Consider the following 23,894-nt stretch of genomic DNA (forward strand, 5'->3'; position numbering starts at 1 on the left):
CAAAATAGGAACCCTGGTGGGTTACTCAGACATCTGAGTAGAAATTACTTCTACAATGTTCCATTTGCCTGGGACCTTCAGGGATGTTGACCAAAGTCCTAGGGGCTGTACCTTTTCATTTCTTTTGGTTTTTAACTGTTTTGGTGAGAGAGAAAAATACTGTTCTAATGGGTGTTTTTTTCCAGGGCCTTTTCTCTAGTAGTAGTCTAAGCCCCTATAGTTGTTTCTGGGAGAGCTGAGACTTTAGGGTCTGCTTGTCTGATCTGGACTTAACTTCATCCAGAAAGAGTTTGAGGGAAAGGACAGTCAGCATCTCCCTTGTTGTTTCCAAACCATGAGACCGTTAGAATTTTCTGGAGGGGCCGGTGCTGTGGTGCAGTGGATTAACGTCCTGGCCTGAAGTGCTGACATCCCATATGGGCGCCGGTTCTAGTCCCGGCTGCTCCTCTTCCGATCTAGCTTTCTGCTATGGCCTGGGAAAGCAGTAGAAGATGGCCCAAGTCTTTGGGCCCCTGCACCCGCATGGGAGACTGGAAGAAGCTCCTGGCTTCAGATTGGCACAGCTCCGGCCATTGTGGCCAATTGGGGAGTGAACCAGTGGATGGAAGACCTCTCTCTCTCTCTGCCTCTCCTCTCTCTGTGTAACTCTGACTTTCAAATAAATCTTTTTAAAAATTTTTTTCTGGAAAGCTTAAAAAAGTTTCCTGGGTCCCACTGTGTAGAGCCTCTTTGGTAGGTCTGAGTTGGGGTTGGGGTGCTCTGTATTTTTAATAGTCCTTTCCCCCACCTCCCAGGGATCTGATAACCAACTCCTTTGGGAATCATTGCACACAACACAGGTTTACCCTGAGTGATTGTTGAGCCCGGTCGATGTCCTGAAGTTTATGTGCCAACTTCAAGTGGCAAAGTTAATTGTGCTCTGAACATTCAGGAAGTTGACCAGCAGTCCTGTCCACAAATAAAAGTCATAGAATTTTCTGAGTAGAGATGATTTTTCCCTTGGAGGAGGAGAAGCTTTGCCAAAAAAACAAAAAACAAAGAAAACCTTTTTAAACCACTCGACAACTATTTGGTTAAAACCTTCTCTTTCCACAAAGCGACAATACAATTTATCATTCAGGCTGAATGCTTTTGAGACCAAAATGGGTGCTTTTGATAGCTAAGCTGGGAAAATAGGTTACTGTTCTAGGAAAACCGGGATGTCTGAGAATCAAGTTTTAAATTGTTTCTGCATGTAATTGTGGTTTGCATAACTTTTTCTTTTTCTTTTTTTTTTTTAATTTTTGACAGGCAGAGTGGACAGTAGAGGGAGATAGAGAGAAAGGTCTTCCTTTTGCCGTTGGTTCACCCTCCAATGGCCGCTGCGGTAGGCGCGCTGTGGCCGGTGCACCGCGCTGATCCAAAGCCAGGAGCCAGGTGCTTCTCCTGGTCTCCCATGGGGTGCAGGGCCCAAGCACTTGGGCCATCCTCCACTGCACTCCCTGGCCACAGCAGAGAGCTGGCCTGGAAGAGGGGCAACCAGGACAGGATCAGTGCCCCGACCGGGACTAGAACCCGGTGTGCCGGCGCCACAAGGCAGAGGATTAGCCTGTTAAGCCACGGCGCCGGCCTGCATAACTTTTTCTTAAAAAGATTATTTACTTGAAAGGCATAGTTATATGGAGGGAAGGAGACTGAAATCTTCCATCTGCTGCTTTACTCCCCAGATGGCTACAAAGGTCAAGGCGAAGCCAGAAGCCAAAAGCTTCATTTGGGTCTCCCACATGGGTCTCAGGGGCTCAAGCTGGGCCATCTTCTGTTTTCCCAGGCACATTAGCAGGGAGCTGGATCAGAAGTGTAGCAGCTGGAACTTGAACAGATTCCCATGTGGGATATTGTGTGTCAAAGCCAGTGGCTTAACCTACTACGCCATAGTGCCTGGCCCCGGTTTATGTAACTTTTATTTTTTTTTAAAAGATTTATTTATCTGTTTATTTGAGAGGCAGACTTACAGAGAGGCAGAAGCAGAGACTGAGAGAGGGAAAGAGAAGTCTTCCATCTGGGGGGAGAGGGGGAGGGAGAGAGGTCTTCCATCTGCTGGTTCACTCCCTAAATGGCCAGAGCTGGGCTGATCCAAAGCCAGAAGCCAGGAGCTTCTTTTAGGTCTCCCACGCAGGTGCAGGAGCCCAGAGACTTGGGCCATCTTCCACTGCTTTCCCAGGCCATAGCAGAGAGCTGGAGTGGAAGAGGAGCAGCTGGGACTCCAACCGGAGCCCATATGGGATGCTGGCACTGCAGGCGGCAGCTTTACCCACTACGTCACAATGCCGGCCCCTACTTAACTTTATGTGCCTTCTTATTTGCAACAAGGGGCTGGGAATCAACATTAATGAGTTTTGGCTAAGGGGTGGAGTAGTAAGGAAATTAGTAGCTCTAAGAATAATTATAATGGTCAATGCTGTGACTCAATAGGCTAAACCTCCGCCTGCAGCGCCGGAACCCCGGGTTCTAGTCCCGGTCAGGGATTCTGTCCCGGTAGCCCCTCTTCCAGTCCAGCTCTCTGCTCTGGCACGCGAGTGCAGTGGAGGATGGCCCAAGTGCTTGGGCCCTGCACCCCATGGGAGACCAGGATAAGCACCTGGCTTCTGGCTTCAGATCAGCGCAGTGCACAGGCTGTGGCGGCCATTGGAGGGTGAACCAACGGTAAAGGAAGACCTTTGTCTCTCTCACTGTCCACTCTGTCAAAAAAAAAAAAAAAAAAAAGATAAATGGCAGCTGCTTCTAGGTTTCTGTTGGGGGCACGAGCTCACAATGGGGCCTGTGGCTGACTGGAAATCGTGCCTCATCCAGAGAGGCAGGTCTCCTCAGATGGTGCTGATTGTTGCCCTAGGGATCTGGGTTCAGAATTCCCAGATTTCCTGATTTTTCATAAGCTGAGAGTCTAGGGGCTTATGGGAAATTTATCAATATGTAAATATTGGCAAGTTAAATTGGAAATAGTTAAACAGGATTATGGGCTGGATTTGTCTCATGGACCTCCAGCTTTTCCTCTGGAGTCCAGGAGTTAGAGGAACCCTCCACTGGTTGTCGAGAGAATGTGCGATTTTACTTAGGACTGCCTTGGGAAGGGTCCTGTGAGGGAAGCTGGCCTCCGCATGGCTGACCTGGAAGTGGAATAGTGACTCCTTGAATAGGTCTGGTCTCAACCGCCCAGGGTGCCTTCATCTCAGAGCAAAAGCTCAGTGGCTGTTCCTCAGTAGTGACCAGGCAGTTCATGTCACATGCTGTATTTGTTTCTTTTTTGGTTATCAGTTTTCTAGATGAAGTACAATAATTAAAAAAAATTTTTTTTTTTAATTTGAAAGGCAGAGAGAGATCTTCCACATGTTCACTCCCCAAATGCCTGCAAGAGCCCAGCGGAAGCCAGGAGCTGAGAACTCAATCCAGGTTTCCCGTGTGGCTGGCAGGGAGCCAAGTACTGGGGACATCATCAGCTGCCTGCTATGTGCTTTAGCAGGAAGCTGGATTGGAAGTGGAGGCAGGCCTCAATCCCGGGAACTCCAAGATGGGGTGTGGGCATCCTAAGCCATGGCTTAACCCCACAGTACCACACTGCTGGCCCCCAAGTAGGTATTTTTTTTTTTTTAAGATTGATTTATTTGTTTGAAAGGCAGAGTTAGAGTGGCAGAGAGAGAGGGAGAGAGAGAGAGAGAGAGAGGGAGAAGGAGGTTTTCATCTGCTGGTTCACTCCCCAGATGGCTGCAACAGCTGCACTGATCCAAAGCCAGGAACTTCTTCCGGGTCTCCCACATGGGTGCAGGGGCCCAAGGACTTGGACCGTCTTCTGCTTTCCCAGGCCACAGCAGAGAGCTGGATAGGAAGTGGAGCAGCCGGGACTAGAACTGGTGCCCGTATGGGATGCTGGCGCTTCAGGACAGGGCTTTAACCCACTGTACCACAGTGCCAGTCCCCCAAGTAATGTCTTAACTGCTGTGCCAAACGTTTGCCCTGAGTATTATCTTGTCAGTAGGAAATCAGAGGACTGTAACAGACTGGTCTGTCATTGCCTCCTCTCCCTTTACTTCTGTGTTTCATCCACACCAGTCTGCGTGCTGTCACTTAGCGTATTCTTTCCATTGCAGATTTAAGCACTTCTCCTCTAGGGAGTCTTCTCTGATCCACCTTTAGGCTCTTCTCTCTGGTTGCTAGCACAGCATTCATTAGCTGTTGCTTATCACCCCCAGAGGAGATGAGGGCAGGCACCATGTTCTCACAGCTGTGTTCCTGTGCCTTGTATGATTCCTGGAATCTACAAACATTTCCAGATCCCCACTGGTTGCTGTCTCTGAATCCACGCGTGTAATTCTCTCCACAGTCTGATGTCAGGACTGTTCTTTTTCATCCCTGTTGCATAGATGAAAAGAGTGAGGGGCACAGAGGCACAGTGTCCCACCAAAGGATAATTAGCTGATGAGTGACGGAGGCAGGACTTGAACCCTGCCCATGACTCCAGAAGCCACAGCTGAACTGCTGTGAGGATGTCTGATGAGAGGGGAAGAAGGGAGAGGGGGAGGGCTGAGTCAGCTCACAGGGGAGGAGAGTCATAGTCATGTCTGTATCGTAGCCAGTGGGCATGCATCTCTGTCTAATCGCAGCACATCATTGATGTGTTTAGTTGTGATCTGAAGAAAGTGGGAGAGCCACATCGTGGTCTCATTTTGCACCATGTGAAATTAAACTACTCAAAACTCCCATTTGCTCAGGACTCTGGCAGCACTGCACAGGCTTTAGAAATGTGGAATTTGGGCTATACAGCAGGTGTGCAGGTTGTCCTAGGAGTAAACAGTGTAGGCCTGAGGGTAAGGGAGACCTGAGTGAACTTATTTTTTTTTTTAAATAAGATTTTGAGAGGCAGAGTTATAGAGGGAGGGAGAGACAGAAAGGTCTTCATCTGCTGGTTCACTCTCCAGATGGCTGCAACAGCTGGAGCTGGGCAATCCAAAGCCAGGAGCTTCCTCTGGGTCTCCCACATGGGGGCAGGGGCCCAAGCACTTGGGCCATCTTCCACTGCTTTCCCAGGCCACAGCAGAGAGCTGGATTAGAAGAGGAGCAGCTAGAACTCAAACCAGCACCCATATGGGATGCCTGCACCAAGGGTGGAGACTTAACTTGCTATGCTACAACACCGCCTTCCCCATTCCCTTTTTAAGATTTATTTGTTTGAAAGGCATAATATCAGGGGGCAGGGTGAGAGAGAGCGAGCTAGATTTAGATCTTCTGTCGGCTGGTTCATTCCCCAAATAACTTCAATAGCCGGGGCTGGGCCAGGCCAAAGCCAGGAGCCTAGAACTCCATCTGGGTGTCTCACATGGGTGGCAGGGGCCCAAGCACTTGGGCCGTCTGGAGATGGATCAGAAGTGGAGCAACTGAGACTGGAACTGGAGCTCACATGGGACGCTGGCATCGTAGATGGCAGCTTAGCCTGCCGCGCTACAACCCCAGCCCCCTGAGTGAATTCTGCAGAAAATGGGAGATTGTTCATTGGTAGAAATGGTTATGTCTAAGCTCATTTATCCGCAGGCAGCAAGAGTTTTGTGATCTAGTTTATGTTCTCTGTGGCAGAGAGCTGGCAGAGGCATAGTTGGAGTGTCCATTGAACTAATGAACCTGTGTCTTTGGAGGTGAGCCTAGGGTCTCTGTTTTAGAAATGGAAGCTGACTCCATTATGAACTCGTGCTGATGGAGCTTGATGGTCAGGAGGAGGTTTAGACAGACGGTGTGGAGTAGTGGGCCCTGGGGTCCACTGTCGCCTGCCACTCAGCAGCTGAGTCACCACAGGCACACTGCTGAATCCCTGTCCCTGCCTTTGCTCATGTGTGATGGAGGCAAATGATACTGCCTGCCAGTAGCATCACCTGCAGATTTATCAGTTAACCCTTGCCTACTTGCTTGGGCCATGCTTGGCACACGTTAACAGGTGACTAGTGTTATGAGTCTGACCACGTTGAGTGGGTAGCGTTGGCAAAGATCCGAGCCCGCCTTTCAAGTCAGCTACCAGTGTTGTAGCTGTTGGAGGCACAGGGCATCTCTCCCCTGGCCTCTCAGGTCTATGTGAGGATTTGCCCATTTTGTAAAGGATGGAGTTCCTGGGCCCTGGTAGAGCAGGAAGTGACGGTGCTGTGGTGGGGAGGCAGCCAGCCAGCAGTAGCAGGAGTTCCTTGGGTAGGAGGCTGTAGCAGAGGAGCCTCCATCATTCTGGATTTCTCTTTGGCTCCAGCAGTGGGGTCTGGAGACTGCTTGTGGCATTATGCTAAAGCAGGAAAGGATGAAATTTGGAATGAAGGGGTCTGCTTTTAAATTTGGGCTCCCGCCTTCAGCTGTGTGGACTTGAACAACTTCTCTTAGTTTCCTCCTGTGTAAAGTTAGGGAATATGTTGGTGATGAGATCGTTCTTAATCTTATCTCAAATGGGAGCTTGTAAGAGAAAGGGCTTTGTAAAATGTAAGCTCTGTAATCTGTTTATAATTTTTTTTTTCCAAAAAGAGAGGATTTGTAAAAGAATGTGAACTTAATCTGTGCGTGAGTCCATCTGACTCCTTTCTGATGAGGTTGTGATTTTCGAAGGCTTCTTTTGGCTTCCCATCAGTTTGATTTAAAAAGAAATCAGACTGAAAGATAGGATGGCCAGGCTTCAGTTACTCAGGCTTGGGGCTCTTAGCTGGTTCTGGCTTGCCCAGAATCTGTTGGGATGTATTAGCAGAAATGCTGTACCCACAAAACAGTTTGAGCGAAATGCTTCGGATTTCACACTTCTCAGCAATGGAGCATGAGAAAGTAAAAACTTCTGTTTTATCTTTTTCCTCTCCAGATTTCCACCCCCCTCATTATTTGAGTTTTGTGAGTGGTCTTGTGCTGGGATAGCAACGCTGAAGAAAGTGATTATTTGATTTTTAAAATGAAAATATCTTTGATGTTTTGAAACATTGTAAAGAATAAAATGGACGTATTTAACAAATGTAGATTTTTTAAAGTTATTTGATAGAGTTAGACAGTGAGAGAGAGAGACAGAGAGAGAGGTCTTCCTTCCGTTGGTTCACCCTCCAAATGGCTGCTACGGCTGGAGCTATGCCGATCTGAAGCCAGGAGCCAGGTGCTTCCTCCTGGTCTCCCATTCAGGTGCAGGGGCCCAAGCACTTGGGCCATCCTCCACTGCCTTCCCGGGCCACAGCAGAGAGCTGGACTGGAAGAGGAGCAATCGGGACTAGAACCTGGCGCCCATATGGGATGCTGGCACTGCAGGCGGAGGATTAGCCAAGTGAGCCACGGCACCGGCCTCAAATGTAGATATATATATATTTTTTAATATTTTTTTTTTAATTTTTGACAGGCAGAGTGGACAGCGAGAGAGAGAGAGAGAGAGACAGAGAGAAAGCTCTTCCTTTTTTGCCGTTGGTTCACCCTCCAATGGCTGCCGCGGCCGGCACACTGTGGCCGGCGCACCGCACTGATCTGAAGGCAGGAGCCAGGTGCTTATCCTGGTCTCCCATGGGGTGCAGGGCCCAACGACTTGGGCCATCCTCCACTGCACTCCCGGGCCACAGCAGAGAGCTGGCCTGGAAGAGGGGCAACCGGGACAGAATCCGGCGCCCCAACCGGGACTAGAACCTGGGGTGCCAGCGCCGCTAGGTGGAGGATTAGCCTGTTGAGCCATGGCGCTGGCCTCAAATGTAGATATTTTAAAGATTTATTTTACTTATTTGAGAGGCAGATTTACAGAGAGAGAAGGGGATAGACAGATCTTCCATCTGCTGGTTCAGTCCCCCAGTGTCTGCAATAGCCAGAGCTGGGCCAGACCAAAGCCAGGAGCCAGGAGCTTCTTCAGGGTCTCCCACATGGGTGCAAGGGCCCAAGCACTTGGGGCCATCCTCTGCTGCTTTCCCAGGCACATTAGCAGGGAGCTAGATTGGAAGTGGAGTGGCCAGGACTTGAACCGGTGCCCATATGGGATGCTGGCTCTGCAGGTGGTGGCTCAACCTGCTTCGTCACGCCACCAGCCCCTAACTGTAGATGTTTTAAATTCAACCTCTCACTGGACGAATACTGAGCACCTCCAGCACTCCAGTCTGTGTGTGAGGTGCTGGGGGTACCGTAGCCCCCCAAGGCAGACAAAACTCTGCCCTTACACACCTGACCATTTCATAGCCTTCGCACATTACACAAGTAAGCCCACAAACACAAGTCTCTTGAAGAACAGAGTGTACTGCAAGGATAGCAGGGACATTGATTAGATTGGAGGCTAGGGAAGGCCTCTCTGTGGCAGGTCATTTGAGACTTGAAAGGTAAGGAGAAGTTGATCAGCTAGAGGTAAAAGCAGGTGCTAAGGTCCCGAGGTGGAAAAGAGCTAGAAGTGGCAGGATGAGGGTAGCGAGGGGGGCATTGACTTCAGGCATCTTGAGAGTTTGGTTGTATCCTAAGGGGACTACCGTCCACACTGCTGGGTGTGGCCCTGATCGAGGCGTTCATTCAGGCCTTATCCTCCTTGATTCATGCTGCTTGCTTTGACGATCGAGTTGGAAATAAAATGCTTAGCGCTGTCTTACACAGTGAGCACGCGCCGTCCTTTAGAAAAAGTGGAATATACAAGAAGCCACACTGGCTCACCCTTCTCAGGAAGACCTGTCAGGAAAGAGAGGGAGTTTGTTTTTTTCTCCATGGACTGGGTGACTCAGGCGAATTCCCCAGCATTGACTTAAACGAGAGTGGCCTGTGCTTGCCTGCCTGCCTACACTGCCTCATCCCAGTGGCTGGATGCAAAGCTCTGAAGCTTGGCTCAGGGCCTTTCGTTTTCTAAAACCCAGATCTCTGGTAAACAGATGATGGGAAAGCCAGAAAGGAAGGTTGGGAGGTCAAGATCTCTGTCCTGCTTTCCACATCCTGCCACATTCCAGCTGAGTTTTGCCTGATAAAGTCATAGCCTGGCCCTGCCGGAAGGGACAGCCAGGGTCACCTCATCCCCCCTCAGTGTGCGGGGGTCAGGGTGGACCATGGCTGTGCGCCACACCCTAGAATGGTTAGCATTGTTAGTTTGGTGTGGGCTGGTTAGAAACTGTAACTGTGAGGACTGCATCTGACTTGGAGGCTTAGGGCCTAAGCGTCGTGTCCTGGCTGGGTACCTTGAAGGATCTGGCACCTGGGGCTCAGTCTTTACAGACATAACCAAGTGTTCTCCAGGTCTTCTTCCATTAGCTCCCAGGGGTTAAGGTCCTTCTGCAGGGGGAGGCAGAGCCCTGTGAGTGCTGGGATTCTGGGGGTGGGGTGGGCTGTTGGAATTCCCATGTCAGAAGAGTCATGGGCTAGCTCAGGGGCAGTGGGAATGATGTCTTTTTTATACCTTAGTTTAGAAAATAGCTGATAACAAAAAGTTACTCTGAGGTTAGTGCTACTTCCAGTGAGTTTGTACTTTGTTCATGGTAGCAGCATCTGTGTTCACTTGAAAACCACAGTTGTACATCTGGGTAGGAGGCACGATATTTATTCAGTCCACATGTAATGCTCAGGAGGCAGATGGATCAGAGAGCCCCTCTCAGTGATTGACTGGCTTCCCCTGAGCACTGGGGGTGCGTAAGTTTGGAAGCACTGGTCTAGAAGCTTCTGGAAAACCAGCCAACTAGTCAACTTCTTGGACGGGAGGGAGTGATTCATTGTAAACCCATTCTGTCATATATTTAAATATTCTTTATTGCTTTTATTAATCACAAAAGTAATTCAAGCTCATTGTAAAAAAACACAGAAATGTGTTTTTTTGTGCTGTGTTCTAATTTATTTTTTGTTAAAGATTTATTAATTTGAAAGAAAGGGAGAGACAGCGCTCTTCCATCTACTGGTTTACTCCCCAGAAGGCCACAATGGCCATGGCTGAGCCAGGTCGAAGCCAGGAGCCAGGAGCTTCTTTCGGGTTTCCCATGTGGGTGGCAGGGGCCCAAACACCTGGCCCATCTTCTGCTTTTCCCAGGTACATTAACAGGGAGCAGGATCAGAAGTGAATCGAACCACCACCCATATGGGATGTCCTGGGATGCAGGCAGTGGCATTATCCATTATGCCACATCGCCAGCCCCTCTAATTCTCTTTTGTACAGATAATGGCACATAATATTTACAGAAAGACGATGTTACATCCATAATGTTCTCTAAATGTGTGTTTATATTTTAACAAATGTAATCGGTGACTTATTTAAGGGAAGCAGTAAGGTTCAGTGGGAAGAATGTTGGGGCTGATTCACTCGAGTCTATAATGGGCTAGTTGAAGGACTCCTAATATGGTAACCCAGTAGTTGGGTGGTTCTGGATAGGTCACAGATCTTTCTAAAACTCAGTTTTTTCCTGATTTTTAAATGAAGACTGTGTTTGTCTTTTATTCTCACAAGTTGGTTGTAAGGCTCTAGTGAGATCAAGAGAAAAGGACTCTGTAAACATTGTACAAATCACACTTAGACTTTCAGCCCTCTCCTTTTAAAAGGTTTGCCCCACGTCAGTGAACACGGAACCTTGTGGTAACTTCTGTAGTGCTTTCCTTGGAGACAAATAGTGACCAGCCTCCTCTCCCTTTTTTTTTTTTTCCAGGTTACTCCCGGAAGCAAGGCTGCTTTAGCTAATTTATGTATCGGAGACATAATCACAGCCATTGATGGGGAAAATACCAGCAGTATGACACATTTGGAAGCTCAGAACAAAATCAAGGGCTGCACGGACAACATTACTCTCACCATAACAAGGTGAGGCTTGTGGAAATGTTCGTCTCATTGAGTGGCTCCTGGCTGTGGGCAGTGCTTCCTTCCCGATGTTGGAATCCCCTGCACCCCGCTAGCTCCATGCCCCGCATCCTGGAGGCGCTGGCATTTCAGGCAGCTGTTGGCCTCTCTGTCTCTACAGCGGTCCTCTCAGATGTCTGCCTTGGCACTTGGTCCAACATAACTGATAAAGTTCCACAGAAAAATCAGTTAAGTGTTGTTTGGGGTCATGGAATGGAGCTCTCTTCCTGGGAACCCTTGTGAATCAGTTTAAGGTGCGGCTCCTGCGGCCACACTGGGCAGGGGCTGCCACGCCAGCAGATTGCAGTGCCGTTAGGCAGAGTGCTGAGTGCAAGCTGAAGTAGCCGCAGCAGGGGGAGCTGAGGTTGAGTGGACTCCCCTGACTGCAGGGAGGAGGTTGTAATTAGGGTAGAGTTTCCATTCTTCTTTTGTTTGGTTGTGGGAGGGGTCCTGCAAGGACCGGATTTCATAAGTGATTTGGTTCAACCTTCAGTGGCTCCCTATTTCCTATTGGATCCGGTTCAGACGACTCATTCGGTTCCCTCCCTGCAACCTTAGCTTCCCCTGCTTTTTGTCGTGAACGCTTTGCTCAGGTTCTCATCTGTGAAGTCTGTTCATTGCTGTCACAGGACTGGCAGAAGACCGAGTGTGGCTTAGGACCTATGGGAGGTACACCATTTAGTTACTACCTCCTCAAAACACGTTTTGCCCCTCATTCTTTTTTTTTTTTTTTAATTAATTAATTTATTCCCCCCAAGAAACCTTTTATTTAAGGAATACAGACTTCATGCATTTCTTTCTTTTTTTTTTTTTTTAAGATTTATTTATTTGAAAGTCGTAGTTACAGAGAGAGAAGAGAGGCAAGGAGAGAGAGAGAGAGAGGTCTTCCATCCAGTAGTTCACTCCCCTATTGGCTACAATGGCCAGAGCTGCACCAATCTGCTTCCTCTGGGTCTCCCACGTGGGTGCAGGGGCCCAAGAAATTGGGCCATCTTCTGCCTTCCCAGGCCATAGCAAAGAGCTGGATTGGAAGTAGAGCAGCTGGGTCTTGAACTGGCACCCATATGGGATGCTGGTGCTTCAGGCCAGGGCGTTAACCCACTGTGCCACAGCGCCAGCCCCAATGCATTTCATAAGTACAACTTTAGGAATATAGTGATTCTTCCCACCATACCTGCCCTCCTGCTCACTCTCACACCTCTCCTCCTCCTCCCTCTCCCATTCCCAGTCCCATTCTCCACTAAGATCAATTTTTTGATTAACTTTATACACAGAAGACCAACTCTGTACTAAGAGTTCAACAATTTGCACAGTAAAGCAAACAAAAAACCAAAATAAAACTGTTCCTCAACAGTCGAGACAGGTCTCCCCTCATTCTTGTTTCCATTTCTGTGTCAGTCCGGATCTTCCCCTTCATGCTGTAGTTCAAGACATGCATTTGTTGGTTTTTCAAATTGAGAGAGACAGAGAGAGACAGAGATCTTCCATCTGCTGGTTCATTCCCCAAATGCTTGCAATAGCTAGAGCTGGGCCAGGCTGAAGCCAGGAGCCAGGAACTGAATCTCAGTTTTCTCTGTGAGTGGCAGGGACCCACATACTGAGCCAACAGCTGCTGCCTCCCAGGATGCTCCAGGAAGCTGGATTGGAAGCAGAGACTTAATTCCAGGCACTCTGACGTGGGATGCAGGCATCCCAAGGGGCACCCCTCTGGCACAACACCTGCCCCTCTATTCATTTATTCCATTCATTCATTGTTGACACATCAAACAAATACAGAAATATGTCTTGCACTGTGCTAGGCACTTTGACAAATACAGCAATGATAGGTGAAACTATTCCCTGTCTTCAAGAGAAGATTACACTAATGAAAGTTGAGAGTAGACTAAGATCATTGCTGTGTGATTTAGTACAAGCAAAATCCTTTGCCAGCTCAAAAAATGAGGCATCACTTGATATATTTTCATTTTACTTGAAAAGCAGGGAGAGAGAGTGGAGAAAGAGGAGAGAGAGATCTTTCATCCTCTGGTTAACTCTCCAGATGCCCTCAATAGCCAGGGGCTGGGCCAGGCTGAAGCCAGGAATCTGGAACTGGATTTGGGTTTTCCATGTGGGTGGCAGGGACATGAGCCATTATCTGTTGAGGCGCCACTTTAATTTGGGCCAAGCAAGGATCACCGATAAGTTGGTTGTTTGGTCTGGAGCAGTAGCACTGGGCCAAGATAGAGGCAAAGCCCAGTCCATCCTGAGCAGAGCTCCGGCAGCACGAAGCAGGGAGGATGAGGGTGGAAGAAACCAGGCCAGCTCAGGAGGCCCCGTGGGTGTGTGTCAGGGGCCATCAAACCTGGACACCATCAGATTGGGGCATTTGAAAGATCACACTGGTGGGAAATGGAGGGAAAGGCGGATGGCAGGGTGCTAGATAAAGGCCACTAGTTGAGGTAAGGGCTGTATTTTTCTAATCAGCTGTTCATATAATTTATTTGGCACAAATGAAATAGTAGCTCTGTTCACCTGTTGCAGATCTGAACAGAAAATCTGGTCTCCTCTGGTGACAGAAGAGGGGAAACGTCACCCGTACAAGATGAATTTAGCCTCGGAACCCCAGGTGAGTACTCGCTTGTCACTGCTGCTCCCCTCGCCACTGGCCGCTTGTCCCTTTGGCCACCGTTCAGCAGATTCCTGTTTTTTCCTGCCACGGAGGCCCAGGGCTGAGCAAGCAGGGAAAGCTCTCTGCTGTCGCTGCTGGCCCTGGCTCTTGCTCACTTCTTCCCGTAAGGGAACTGCAGGAGGAAAGGGTTGGAAAGCCCCAGGGAAGGGACGCCCAGCCCGGGCTGGGAGCAGGGCTGGGAAGGCGATGAAGGAAGCGTTGCCTGCAAGGGGCAGGACTGGCAGGACTGGGGAAGAATCAAGGTGCTGACGTCAGCTTGTTGTGGGCTTTGGACACCGATGCAGCTTAACTCTGGTTCCTAGAAGGCCTAGATCCAGAAGAAGTAACGGGGAGTTCATCGGAGGACCCTGCCTCTCTTCTCTGTGTCCCCCCATATCTGGTTTCTGTGAGCCTGGCTGGAAAATACCAATTTTTGTTACAGTGAGACTTCTAACGAGACTATAAAGTTACTAAGACAAAGTGGCAGGGCATCAGTGCACAGTTCATTGGCCAGATGGTTTCCCAGAACAGTGGACTACCAGGACCTTGTATTTGTGACTGTGTCTCTCAGTGGTGGTATTTTAGGTGATTTTATTTCTTCCTTATTTGTATCTAAATTATCCATAATGAATGGGTATATTTGAAAAAAATGGGAAACATGTAAAGAAAAATGTTTATAGCATCTTTGTAAAATTCCTCATGTGTAACATGCTATTGTCACAAAGTTGTGTGTTGGATAAATTAATGAAGTGTTAGTGATAAAGGAGTAAGTAAATTGGTAATAGCCTCTGAGAATTTTGCCCTGGGTTGTGATATGTAGTTAACCCCAGGTGAACACTGAAAGTTTAATTTTCTTCTAAATTTGGGACGCTGTTTAGTTCTTTTTAAAAAAGATTTATTCATTTATTTGAAAGAGTTACACAGAGAGAGAAGGAGAGGCAAAGAGAGAGAGAGAGGTCTTCATCCACTGGTTCACTCCCCAGTTAGCCATAACGGCCGGTATTGTCCTGATCTGAAGCCAGGAGCCAGGAGCTTCTGGGTCTCCCATGCGGGTGCAGGGGTCCAAAGACTGTATTCCCAGGCCATAGCAGTGAGCTGGATTGGAAGTGGAGCAGCCAGGTCTCAAACTGGTGCCCACATGGGATGCCAGCACTGCAGGCAGCAGCTTTACCCGCTATGCCACACTGCCGGCCGACACTATTTTGTTTCATAGTGAACCAAGAAAGCAGGCTATCTTTTATACATAAAACAGAAAATTGTAGGAAATTGAACTCACGTGGTACATTAGTGTGTAAAAATTGAATGATGGGATAGAAGTCTTATTTTCTCTAATGGCCTCCATTAAAGTTTCAGTAATATAGTTGCACAAGATTTTTTTCCATTAATATAATGAGAATCATACTTAAAAACCCCAAGAATCACTTTAAGGGTCACTTTGCATCTGCCGTTTCAAAATTGACATGAGCATATTCTGTACACTCCTGTAAGGAAAGTTCATAAAACGACAGTCTGTAAACTGGCAGTTGTACAAACTAATTCAAAACATACCACAGTTTCAGTTTCCCTGGGAGTTCTCAGCCAGTTCATTACATTTATTCTGATGTTCGATTTTGATGTGTTAAGTTCCCATGTATTTTATAACGTATCAAGAATGATTTTGGCTGGCTCACTAGGCTAATCCTCCGCCTGCGGCGCCAGCACCCCAGGTTCTAGTCCTGATTGGGGAGCCGGATTCTGTCCAGGTCGCTCCTTTTCCACTCCAGCTCTCTGCTGTGGCCCGGGAGGGCATTGGAGGATGGCCGAAGTGTTTGGGCCCTGCACCCACATGGGACCAGGAGGAAGCAGTGCACTGGCCATAGCGGCCATTTGGGGTGTGAACCAACAGAAGGAAGACCTTTCTCTCTGTCTTTCTCACTAACTCTGCCTTTCAAAAAAAAAAAAAAAAAAAAAGAATGATTTTGTTTTCATTTGGTCTACCTGAAATTCTACTTTTCACTTAAATAATGTAATCATTTAAATTTGTTATTCTTATTTCTGTTATATTTGATTTTTTTTTTAACTAAGACATAATTTGGTTACTTGTACTAATATTTTGAAGGTAGTTTGCTTTAGATGAAAAAAAAAAAACTACTTTAACATCTAACATGAGTATATTTCTTGATTCCAGTAATTCTTGTTCATACAAAAAACTTCCCACTCCTCATTTTTCCAAGATCTTCCATGTCTAGCTGTTCTACAGTGAGAGCAGAATTTATCTGTTGTGAAGAGATCTGTTAGTTCATGGAATGCCAGCCAACACCCCAGCTTATCTGAGGTCAGCATAGTTACACACCTAGTTTGTATTTCCTCATTATTGGGTTTCCTTGGAGACTGATAAATACAAAGCCCAAACAATTACATCATCCCTTCCAAAAGGCAAGCCCTAACTCCGCCCGCCTTCTGGAAAGACCAGTATTCACAAGGGGGTAGAGATATTCCTTTTATGTACAAACCAGATGCATTCCTGAAAGAATCTCTATCAAGTGAACATCAGGATTTCTAACCTGAATTTCCCATTGATTCCCATTCAAACTGGAAATGTGTTTCTATGGAGGGTAAAGGGAAGGGGGCCCTGGTCGGCCATCTTCTGTGTGCCGGATACAGTAATTGGTACAGTAATGAGTCATGCCAAGTCATTGTGAAGAAGGCTGTGTTTTCTTCATTTTAGAGCTTGAAGTCTTCAAATATAAAGTAATGACAAGGATGGGGAGAAACTAGTTACCCTGATTTGATCAGTACATATTGTATACATTTATTGAAATGCCACGCTGTTACCCCCTTAATGTGTACAATCAAGTGTTAATCAAAAATTTGTTAGAAAGTTTAAGATGGAAATGTAACTAGCCTGATTGGATCATCAGAGGTTGATGAATACATGTAGCAAATTATACTGTGTCCCCATAAATATGTACAATTAAAGTAATAAAGATAAAATGAAAGATAAGTGACAGTTGTGTAAGAGATAAGAGCAATAACAAAAGATAAAGCTGAAAGTAAGAAATGACAGTTATGTAAAAAGAAAGTTAGATAAAAAGAAAAAAAAAGAATAAAAGACATGGGAGAGGTAGGGCTGGTGCTGTGGTGTAGCAGGTAAAGCCACTGCTTGCAGTGCCTGCCTCCCATATGGGTGCTGGTTCAGGTTTTGGATGCTCCACCTCTGATCCAGCTCTCTGCTGGTGGCCTGGGAAAACAATAGAAGATGGCCCAAGTCCTTGGGTCCCTGCACCCGTGTGGGACACCCAGAGGAAGCTCCTGGCTTCTGGCTTCAGATGGGCACAACTCCAGCCATTGCAGCCATCTGGGGAGTGAACCAGCAGATGGAAGACCTCTCTCTGTCTCTGCCTCTGCCTTTCTCTAACTCTGCCTATCATATAAATAAATAAATCTTAAAAAAAAAAAAAAAAGACATGGATATAACTCACCCGTGACCAAAGAGGAAGTGGCTGGGAAAACTTGAGCCAAGACAAAAAAGTCAGGGCTGTTGGTGCTCAGCATTGAATGCTGTGCCCAGGGATTGGTGTGGAGCCAGAGAGGAAGAAGGGGGCCATCCTGGCTGCAGCCCTGTGCCTGCTCACGCTGCTATGGGGTATGTGGGCACAAGCCCCAGGCTGCCTTCTGTAAGCCTGACTTCATATGATTCGTTTGCGTAGTTGTACCATAAAGTTTACTTTGCCATTGTTTGATACCTGCTGGAAATTTTTTTCTTGACAAGCTATACATTCTCCTTTTGTGTGAACATAGGTTTTGTCTAGTGGAATTTATAGAGTAAAACCTTACTGGCTCTGACTTGTTATAGAGGAAGCAGAAATTTTTGAAGTTGAGAAAGAAAAATATTTTTATGCTATCTTTTGAGTTGGATACACAGCTAAGCTGTTCATTTTCATGCATCATGTTTTCTAAGAAAGCATGAAATACTTGAGGATTTAAGAAGAAGAAGAAGAAAAAGGAAGAGCAGCAGCAGGACAGGAAGTCTTTTGGGGGCAGCTGTTCTGGGCCTGGCTGGTTAAGAAAGAGTCCAGGGTGTGGAGGTGTGGTTTTCGGATCTGACATGCGTTGGATTTAGCCAGGCTGTACAGAGCGTGAATGGCCTGGAAGCAAGGGTAGATCCAGAACTTTCATGCATCAGGAAGGACCTTGCTGACTGAGTCATCAGAAAAGCTGTGGTTTTTTATTTTTTGGTTTTGGATTTGGGAAAGAAATGTTGGTTTGAAAAGTGTTTTTTGGGGTTTATAAAGAAGCTTTGTAGCTGTAGTAATTATTCCCCAGCCTGGTCCGGGGGCGGGGTGGAGTCCACGTGCTCAGATTACAGACAGAGGGGCATGAGAGCACCAGCACCTCAAGCTCCTCTGGGCACCGCCCCTGTAACAGGTGCTGCCTCCCTTCTGTCAGATTAGCCTCCTCCTTCTCCCTCAGGAAACAATGGACCCTAACTCCCCTTGTCCCTTCTGCCCCAGGGCCGAGGTGGTCTCTGGTGGTCAGTGGCTGCTGCCCTCCGTGGCAGCGCGACCCCCCCCCCCCCCCCCCCGTCTTGCTGACCTAGCTCAGTCCTGGGGAGTTTAGCACCACCTTTTACCATCTGCTGTGCACTTATCTCTTAAGATCCGAGCTCCTCTCCTCTTACTGCCTCTGGAATGTGCCCTACAGGTGGGTTTCTGCTCTGACCTGGATCCTGATAGCCAGGGCTTTGAGGGGTGCTCTGCCCTGGGGAACCCTGAGGTCTGGCTTTGCTGGGCCTCGGGGGAGAATCAGGGCAGAGCTGATGGAGAAGGTGTGGACGTGTACAGTGCCCATCTTGGGAGACTTCCTTGGGGGTTGCCCTTGTGCCTCCATGGTGTCAGGGCCCCTCTGCTTCAGGTCTGGTCTTTAAAAAAAAAAATTCTTATTTATTAAAGATTTATTTGTTTATTTGAAAGGTGAGTTACAGAGAAAGGGAGAGAGAGAGGGAGATTTTCCATCACAGGTTCACTTCCCAAATGGCAGCAGTGGCTGGAGCTGGGCTGATCCGAGGCCAGGAACCAGGAGCTTCCTCTGGGTCTCCCACGTGGGTGTAGGGCCCAAGCACTTGGGCTGTCTTCCACTGCTTTCCCAGGCTCATTAGCAGGGAGCTGAAGCGGAAGGAAGTGGAGAATCTGGGGCTTGAATCGGTGCCTGGATGGGATGCCGGCACCACAGGCAGTAGCTTCACCTGTTTTACTGCAGTGCTGGGCCCTCAAGTTTGGTCTTGAACCAGGGCCATTGTGGCTCCACTGGAGCACCTGGCCCTGGCACTCTGCCGGCACCACCCATTGGGGGGTGCACGTTGGGCGCCCTCCTTGACTTCCCCTCTGATCTCTGCCTGCAGGAGGTCCTGCACATAGGAAGCGCACACAACAGAAGCGCCATGCCCTTTACCGCCTCGCCTGCCTCGGTCACTGCCCCCAGGGTCATCACGAACCAGTACAACAACCCGGTTGGCCTCTACTCTTCGGAGAACATCTCCACCTTCAACAGTGCCTTGGAGGCAAGGACTGCCACCAGTGGGGAGGAGGCCAACAGCAGACCGTGAGTAGGCCCTCGAGTTCCCTTCCAGGCCAGTCCTGCGTGGGGTTTTTTTAACACCAGGAGCAGGTTCATCCAGGAAGGTGAATGAAGGTTGAACCACTACCCTGGGGAGAAAAGTTTGCACGTTTGCTACGTTAGTAGAGTACCTCCTTTGCTACGTTAGTAGAGTACCTCCTACGTTCGTGTTCCTTGCCCGTGAAAATGGGGAAGCCCCTGCTTGCTTTGTAGGCTTGTTGCAGAAATGAGCGCTGTGTATAACGCTCAGCATTTCGGCACGAGCAGTTCGTGACTGCTGAGAACTCTTGTGATTTTTGTCCTGATTTCCATGGTCACCGCCCTCTTCTAACTGATCCTCGTGCTTCCTCATGCTCTGCTGCCCATCTTTCTAGTTGGGGACGATTTGAGAGAATCTGGTGTGGATTGTGTGTGTCTTGACCGTCAGATGCACAGCTGTGGTAAAGCAATGTTTGCTTTTCCCCAGAGTGGACCAGAGATGGTAGAAAGAAGAGAGGTTGCTGAGGATAGAAATGCCTGCCCATGGGAATGGGTTCTGAGCTGGGGGTGGCGGTGGGGCGCAGGTGGGACTGGGCAGGTGTCACCCACCTGTCACTGACCGTTTGGCTACGGCTGCCTTTGAGTCTGCATCAAAAGTCTCGTGAGTCTTCCCAGCAGAGGAGCTGCGGCATCTGTTCCAGGCTGGTCTTAGAAGGTGTAGAAACACGGGGAAAACAGCAGCCCATGGCAAAGGAACCAGGTTAGAGGATGCAGAATAAGAGATGGAGGCTGCAGGCAGAGGTCAGGGCAGCTGGTCAGTGTATACCGCGTCCACAGCAGACGCTGTGTGCAGGCCTGGGATTCCTGTTCTGAAATGCAAGTTAGAAAGTCTTTTTTTTTTTTTTTTTTTTTTTTTTTTTAATTTCTGAAATCTCCTGATTTTCAGCATTGCCAACATTTAAAATTGTGTTGGACAATGCTGTGTGTTTCTAACTTGTCTGAGCTGGGAGGTTCTTTGCCATTTGCCATCTTCTTATGAAGCCCTTTTGGCCATTCAGTTGCCTCCTTTCACCTTCAGCGAGAATCTGCCCATCTCTTAGGGTAGTTAAGTCGCAAAACAAATTGCTTCAGATGCAGAGTCAGACAGGCTGAGGTTCCACACTGCTTCAGAGTGTGGCCAGGACTGTTGCAGGGCCTGCTGTCCGGCAAGCACAGGCTGTGTATACATAGTCGTCTTTTCCCTTCAGAAAGACAGATGCACTTTCTATGCACTCACTCTGTGTGGGTCTCTGTGTCTGATGCCAGAGGACCCTGGAGTTTCTTTTGAAATCCTCAGGGCCTTGAGAGGGAGACTTTTGGCTGGGTGACTTTGGCTTTACAAGACCTTGAAGGTTGCTGGCTTTTTTTTTTTTTTTTTTTTTTTGCAGTAACCAAGGCAGAGTGGCTGTGAATGCTACTTTTTCCTTAAAACTCTGTATCCTACAAGGCCTTACTGGCTTGAGATGATGGTGGTCTTTAGGGTGACCTCAGGGTCATTTGGGGTGGCTGAGGAAGACTCCATATTGGGTCCCCCAAGTTTTCCTCCACAGAGACACCCTAAAAGGAAGTTTCTGGGCTTCCAGGCGGAGAGTGGTGCAAACACCGAGGGCCACGATCCCCGTTTCTCGCTGCGTTGGTGCTGGGGGAGGCTGAGAATGTGACCCTCTTTGACTGTCCCAGACTGGAATGTTCCATGATCTGGGTTTAATAACCCAGGAAATGACACATCCTTAATTGAAAGAGATGCTATGCATTGGGAGAAATATGTGCCTGGGAAGTATTTTTAGTGTGGCCTTGGCTATTTTTCCTTCCTTAATGTCTTCTTTCTCCTCTCATGCTCCCTGCTTGCTCCCCGCCCCACTTCTGAAACAGTGATGGCTGGGGACTTGCCGGCCCCTGCTCCAGGCCCTGTCGCCTCAGAGTCTTGATGAAAAGCCCCCTTTTGAGATTTCCTCAGCAGAGGGGACCCAGCCTTGGCTCTGTCCCAAACTCTTTGAAGATGAATCCAGGGACAGTGAGAATGCTCACTGCTGAAGCCAAAGGAGCTGCCCCAACAGGCTGTGCTGCCCACGTGGGGGTCTCTGCTTGCTGCTCTGTTCCTAGTACATTCTCAGCAAAGAATGAGTCCCCTGTGAACCTAGCAGCCACTGGGTAACCCTGCTGGCTCAGTCAGCATGGGCCCAGAGCTCGCTTGCCCCCGCTGTTTAGTCTGTGAAATTCGCTGAGCTTCCAGAGTTGGCTCACTGCATACTTTGCATCTGAGGTCATCGCCCGTTCCCTAGGGCTCGCCCCTGGGTTTCTTTGTCCCATGTACTTCCAAGCATGCTGTGTGTGTGGCCCTCTGTCTTCACAGGGCTGTGTCCCTGTCCCCAGTCATTGCAGAGCAGAGACAGCATTGCCAGTGGGAAGGCAGGTGAGGGGGTTCGGCCACTGCCCCTCCTCCCAGGACACTCAGATGAAGGGGAGGTCCTTAGTTGAGCTTACTCCTTGATTGTCTGCTGGGTCCCAGGCGGGTGGGAGATGCTGCTCAGTCCAGCAGGGAGCTCTCGCCTTCCATCTGACCTGTTTCCACTGAGTTTCACAGTCTGCTCAAACTATGGAACCCAGAACCTGGATTTCATTCCTGATAGAACGAGGTCTGATGTAGGTAGAGGGCCTGACCCTCGAGTGCCAGCTTTGCCTTTTACTAGCAGTGTGACTTTGGGCAAGCTAATATCTCTGAGACTCTGTCTCCTGACCTCCGGGGCGGTGCTCACACCCCTTCCCCACTGGGCTGTTGAGAGTATGTGATGAGGCGTGTACAGAGCACCCAGCATGGTGTTGGTCTCTCGGTGCTCAGTGAGTGCCAGGTGTTGCTGATTGCGCTGTCCACGAGGAACTCCTGCACTTCTGAGTCCTGGGGCTTCTGGAAGGGTCAAAACAAGTAGACAGATGCTATGGAGAAGATTTCATTAGGACTTAGGGTCCCAGCCAGCCAGCACAGTTAATCAGCTTCCTGATGGAGGGGTGGTCTTTTTGTGGAGTGATTGGTTGAGCTCCCCCTGCTGCTAACAGTAGTCCTGAGATAAGGAGCTCTTCCAAATGTTCTCAGACATTCCCCCAAGCGCTCATGAGGCAGATTGCTAAGCACGTGCATTGTTTTCTGTTGAGATGAGGTCAGAGGGATCATGTGAACCCTGACTCAGCTGGAGCTGGGTCAGGAGGCCTCTTCTGTCAAGGTGCCTGCCTGACCCTGCGGCTGACCTTGCCCGCATCCCGCCGCCAACTGGCTCTGGTGTCCGGCTGTTTTTTCTCTTCTCGGGGTGCTTCTCCAGTTTCTTTTTATAGGGCCAACATGTAGACCACTGTGCAACAAAACTTAGGGAGCATTCAGGCTGGCTCCCCTTCCAGTAATGATCACATAGGGCATCCCAGGATTGCTTCTTTGTGTGCTGGGGCGTCTCAAACCCAGGTTGTCCGTTCTTGTGATGAGACATGAAGGATATTTTCCTGAGTAGGCCTGCTTCCTTTGTCCTCTCCCCACAGACATGTAAAACAACTGCTAAAATCTCTGTCATTTCAAGTTAGCACTTCGACCATTTTTTGAAAAATTATTTTTATTTATTTGAATGGTGGGAGTGGAGAGAGGGAGAGGGAGAGAGGGGAAGGGAAAGAGGTGGGGAGAAGGGGAGAGAGGGAGAGGGAGATCTTCATCCACAGGTTCATTCCCCAGATATCTGCAGTAGGCAGGGCTGTGCCAAGCTGAAGCAGAAGCCCAGAACTCATTCTGGATCTCCCACATGGATGGAAGGGACCCTAATACCTAAGCCATCACTTCCGCCCTGCAGGGTGCACATTAGCAGGAAGCTGGAATTGGGAGTGGAGCTGGAACCCAAACCCAGGCACTTCCACAGGGGATGCGGGTGTCCCGAGTGGTGTCTTAACCACGGTGCCAAATACCTGCCCCAGTTTCTACCATTTGAGGAAAAGAGTTCTCACATTTAATTGTACTTGCTACTTTGAGATAATTACAGTTCAGATGCAATTGTAGGGATTAATACAGAGATCCCTTAGGCCCTTTCCCCAGTTTCACTCAGTGGTGACATCTTGAAAACCGTAGCACAGTGGTGTTAAAACCAGGATGTTGGCATGGGTACAGTCAGGACCTGGATTCCTACCCCCACCCCCTGCCTGGATCTCTCATGTTTCCCCTGTACAGCCACGCTCACTTCTCTCCAGCCCCGTAGCCTCTCTAATCCCTGGCACCCACTAGTCTGTGCTTCATTTCTGCATTTATTTCAGAAATTTCAGAAATGTTTTATTAGTGGAATCATAAAGTATGTAGCTTTCTGGAATTGGCTTTTTTTTCTCAGTATAATTCACTGGAGATTTATTATTTAGGTTTTTTGTTTTTTGCTTGTCAGAGAAAATCTTTATTTCTCTTTCATTTTTTCCCAAAGAAATCTTTTATTTAAGGAATACAAACTTCATGCATTTCATAAGTACAACTTTAGGAATATAGTGATTCTTCCCACCATACCCACCCTCTCACCCACACTCCTATCCCTCTTCCTCCTCCCTCTCCCTATTCCCAGTCTTATTTTTTACTAAAATATATTTTCAATGAACTTTATACACAGATTTAACTCTATATTAATAAAGAGTTCAACAATTTGAAAAAAAAAACCTGTTTCTCAACAGTCAAGGGCTGTTCAGAGTCATTGCACCTTAAAGTTAATTGTACTTTTTTTTTGATAAATTAACTTTAAAAAGCATCCAAAAATGATAAACCTTTTGTGAGCACTTAGAAATAACTATAACTTATCAGATTTAATGTATTATATGGAAGATATTCTTATAAGAAAA

The 23,894-nt window shown here is 48.1% G+C and overlaps 1 protein-coding gene across 1 annotated transcript in view; it reads left to right on the plus strand.

Annotated features, from left to right (window-relative positions):
• The window catches only part of PDLIM1 (PDZ and LIM domain 1), a 65,027-nt gene that overhangs the window by 9,104 nt on the left and 32,029 nt on the right, over positions 1-23,894 (plus strand). The window contains exons 2-4 of the mRNA XM_062214856.1: positions 10,602-10,753; positions 13,310-13,394; positions 18,817-19,016. Of these exons, the coding sequence (XP_062070840.1) occupies positions 10,602-10,753; positions 13,310-13,394; positions 18,817-19,016 (437 nt within the window). The remainder of the gene's footprint in view (positions 1-10,601; positions 10,754-13,309; positions 13,395-18,816; positions 19,017-23,894) is intronic.

The sequence above is a fragment of the Lepus europaeus genome, chromosome 17 (assembly GCF_033115175.1).
Source record: "Lepus europaeus isolate LE1 chromosome 17, mLepTim1.pri, whole genome shotgun sequence".
Classification (NCBI taxonomy): Eukaryota; Metazoa; Chordata; class Mammalia; order Lagomorpha; family Leporidae; genus Lepus; species Lepus europaeus.